The 4336-nt window shown below is 41.4% G+C and overlaps 1 protein-coding gene across 1 annotated transcript; it reads right to left on the bottom strand.

Annotated features, from left to right (window-relative positions):
- Window positions 1-1264: 1264 nt before the first annotated feature.
- On the bottom strand, window positions 1265-2362 carry LOC104800022. The gene has a single exon (XM_010522723.1). The coding sequence runs from the start codon at window positions 2360-2362 to the stop codon at window positions 1265-1267; it is 1098 nt and encodes a 365-aa protein (XP_010521025.1).
- Window positions 2363-4336: the final 1974 nt, after the last annotated feature.

Below are 4336 nucleotides of genomic sequence, written 5' to 3'. Positions count from 1 at the left end.
TGACTCTTTGGTACTCAGAATATTTTCGGGTTGGTTCCGGGTCATGTCTTTTTTCTCCGAAATTGCCTCATTTTCGTCCAAAGCTTCAATTTTCCTGCAAAATATCAAAAACATCGAAGTCGGAATAAAATGTACAAGGGATATCTATAAATATGCAAAATATCGTGAAATGTGCTAGACATCCAATGTGAAAATATGACAATATTTACATGTCATCAAACTCCCCCAGACTTAGCGTTTTGCTCGTCCTCGAGCAAGCTAAATCTCGAAAACTTTGATGAATGGAACTGTCTACCAAAGATGAATCGTAGAAATAGATTAAAAATTGAACATAATGCTAACTACGAACAAAATCAAAGACATTCTGCGGTGATATCTTATCCCAATAAAAGATCTAGCTAGAAATGGGGTTTACATTATTACTCAGAACTTTTTCGGATTTTCGACCAATCTTACTAAGCATTTTTTTTTATCGTATTCTCATTTTTTTTACTACTCTTAGTGAAAGATGTCCCGGACTTTCTAGGACGTTGAAGTTGTCGAGCATTATTTATTTATTATATATTCCTTTTTTTCTTTTTTTTCTTTCTTTTTTTTACATATATATACATATGCTCGACCCACAACTTAGACCCGAGCCTATAAGCACTCATGTCCCCGAATGATATTCATTAACGAGATAATGACAGAGGAGTGTCGGGACTTTTCTAAACACTGAGATGAACGATATGATTTTAAGATGGCTAAATAAGATGATAAAAAATCTTTCCATTGTTCTAAATATTAATCTACCCCACATTCTAACTAATTCTATCACAGGATCAATCTATCAAGTTGAATGTCTTCGAGAATCCGTTCTATCCTTAGGATCTCCTAAGACAGTCTGCAAGATGTCTCAAGTCAATCTAATTCTAATGATTCAAGAATTTTTTTTTTACACACACAAATATAGATATATATATATATATAATAACATAATATCCTGAAAAAAAATGACTATCGATGCATATGACTATCGAATCTCTCCCTCAGACTTGAACTGAACACCGTCTCGGTGTTAGCTCACCCTGTGGTTAAAAAAAACAATTTATTCGTGCAGGAAAGAATGGAGAAGGGAAAAGACTTAGCTTATTTTTGTGGAGCATCATTCTTGGCGTTATTCACTCGTTCTCGCCTGTGAGTATGGTGTTGAGTTGTTCTTCTTTGTTGTTTCCATCTGAACTTAAGCAGAAAATTCATCCACACACAATATATACAAGAAATCTTAATAAGCCAACCACACTTTGAAAAGCAAACAGTAAAGGATATGTGATCGGGCTCCCTCCCGTTGAATTAATGCACTACACTCCATGTTGAGCGACACTGTCTCCTTTTCCATGACTCTTTTCTTCGTGAGGATGTCCTTGAGGAACTTCGTGTAAGATGGTATTTGTAGGATAGCCTCTGTGAACGGCATGGTGATCTCGAGCTTCTTCAGCATCTCAGCAAATCTAACAAATTGTTGATCTTCTTTGTTTTTCTTCAAGCGAGATGGAAAGGGGACGGGTGGAGGTCTAGGTGGTGGAGGAACATAGACTTCCTTATCTTCTTCGTTCATAACCTCTTTAGCTTTGGAGCCTTGCCCCTTTTCTATCATCGGCGGAGTGATCTCTTCAAGCTGCTTGCCACCCTTTAGGGTGATGGCATTACAATGCTCTCGTGGGTTTATCTCAGGCTTCCCAGGAAGTGTTCCATTCGGTCTTTGAGATGTCGAGGCCAATTGGGCAACCTGGTTGTCAAGTAGTTTTAGATGGGACTGCATCCCATCCACTTGAGCTTGCATGCTCCCCATCTGCTTCTTAAATTCCTCTTGGTCCATCTTCAAATCGTGTAGCACGGTCTCTTGCATCTGTTGTCCTTGAAGGAGTAGTGCTAGCATCGCTTTGATCTCCGAGTTAATGTCTTGTTGCGGCGGTGGAGGCGTAGGTGCTTGAAAGTCTTGGACTGGAGGTCTGTATGTCTGGCTCTGTATCTGCGTTTGGTTTTGCATCTGTGGAGGACGTGACTGAAAGGCGAACCCCGGTGGAATTCGTTGATTTTGGTTTTGTATTGGCCGATAGTTGTTCTGCGCAGGGTTGAGAGCATTGTTATTCTTGTAGGAGAAATTCGGATGATTCCTCCATCCTGGGTTGTACGTGTTGGAATAGGGGTTGTTTTCCACGTTGTTCACGTCTTCTACCACTTCGCACAATGCAAGCTCGCCTTGTTGGTCGCCCGAGGTGCTAGCAGAGGAGACGAAACTTGAATTAGTAAGCTTCGACTTCAACGATGTGAGTTCGTCTAGTACGAGCTGCAGCTTAGCGTCACTATCTCTCCTGGGCATGTCTCTTACGGATTCCAACGGAGAATCTTCTTCTCTCGCCATTTGGTCGATGTGCTGCTCGAGTTTCGTGAAGGACATGTTTGAAATGCTCCCTCCGCATGAGGCTCGAAGACGAAACTTGAATTAGTAAGCTTCGACTTCAACGATGTGAGTTCGTCTAGTACGAGCTGCAGCTTAGCGTCACTATCTCTCCTGGGCATGTCTCTTACGGATTCCAACGGAGAATCTTCTTCTCTCGCCATTTGGTCGATGTGCTGCTCGAGTTTCGTGAAGGACATGTTTGAAATGCTCCCTCCGCATGAGGCTCGAATTAATGTCCGGGTATCCGACCTCAGGCCTCTGAGAAATGTGTTGACCAGGTAGTTCTTGTCGAGGCCGTGATGAGGGCATGACTTCTGGTAGCCCTTGTATCTCTTCCACGCTTCATGTAGAGTCTCTCCATGGTCTTGCTTGAACGAGTGGATGTTGTTCAAGGCTGCTTGAGTTCGGTGCGGGGAGAAGAAACGTTGCATGAACTGGCTCTCCAATTGATTCCACGTATGAATGGAATCCGGTTCGAGTTCATAGAGCCAGTCTAGTGCCACGTCTATCAACGTCCATGGAAAGGCGATTAAGCGGATTGCGTCCTCGGTTACTTGATCAGCTCTTTTAATGGAACGACACATCATCTTGAACCGAGTGAGATGTGCGTCAGGATCCTCATTTGGCCTACCTCGGAAGGCCATGGCGCTCAACATTTGGATTGTGGTGGGGGTGAGCTCAAATGTCGTCATGTCCACCTCCGGCATCCGAATGCCGGACAAGAGCTCAGTATGTCGTGGGGCGTTGTATTGCGCGAAGGTTTCTTCATTTATATGTGCATTTCCCGGTGCAGGTACAACGTCGTGATCTCCCATCTCTTCTCGGTGTTGTCTCAAGTTTTGTCTTATGGTTCTCTCTATTTCAGGATCCAAGGGAATTAGGTTTTGCGACCTAGAACTCCTAGTCATACACCAAAGAAATCTTCAAAACAAAGAGAGCGACAACAGGAAAAAAAAATGAGAACCAAATCAAACAAAAGAAAAAAAAATGACCCAAACTAAGTAGTTTCCTAATCGTATCGCTAAAACCGTTGTGTCCCCGGAAACGGCGCCAAAAACTTGATGTCGATCTAGGATGTGATCTAATCTTGTTTTAATTCCTAGATACAATCACCGCAAGTGTACGGATCAATTGTAGTACCTAGGGTCGAACACAAGGACACGTATGGTTTAACGACAACAATTACAATTACTACTCGGTTTCGGTCGGAGACGATAATGATGATGGTGATGATTATAACTGAAAGTAAACACGAATTAAAACAAATATAAGCAAAGACTTAGCACAATTCTATAAAACATCGTAGGTGTCGGGAATTACGGGTTATGTAAGGATCGCTTCTACGGATGTATCTTCGTAACTAGAGTTATGATTCGGGAAATTCAAGTTCTTGTTATAGAGGATTACTCTCTCGAGTCTCACCTCTCTTCCTAAGAGTTCAACCTACCGATCTCTCGATTCTAAATAGATTGAAACTCTTAAGAGCATTAAATCCACCATCATGATTCCTAGATGTTCATTCATTTCTCAATGCAATGTTCATCTATTCAAATGAAAGAGTTCCAAACTTAGTTCCATATCTCTATGCAAACTAAATTCTAGGTTCAACAAATCAAGTGGCCAACAAGATTGATAGCATTAAGATTCATTCATTCAAACCAAATTATAAAACCCATAGTTTCAAAGATAGGTTATGTTCACATGATCCTTACACAACCTTAATCCCTAACCTACAATGATAAATCTACTCACACAACATGGAAAACATACAAACAACATCCAAATAGAAGTTCATGACAAGAATTAAAAGAGAGGGAAGAGAATGCTTAGTGATAGTTGCAGGACTCTTCTTCTTCCTCCTCCTCTTCTTCTTCTTCTCTTGACTCCTCCTTG

Source organism: Tarenaya hassleriana, unplaced genomic scaffold (assembly GCF_000463585.1).
Source record: "Tarenaya hassleriana unplaced genomic scaffold, ASM46358v1 Cleome63, whole genome shotgun sequence".
In the NCBI taxonomy this organism is placed as follows: domain Eukaryota; kingdom Viridiplantae; phylum Streptophyta; class Magnoliopsida; order Brassicales; family Cleomaceae; genus Tarenaya; species Tarenaya hassleriana.
This window is presented reverse-complemented; position numbering and strand designations above follow the sequence as displayed.

Excerpts from the sequence above, each read along its gene's own strand:
- LOC104800022 (XM_010522723.1), bottom strand. The coding sequence starts at position 2,362 with ATGCCCAGGAGAGATAGTGACGCTAAGCTGCAGCTCGTACTAGACGAA.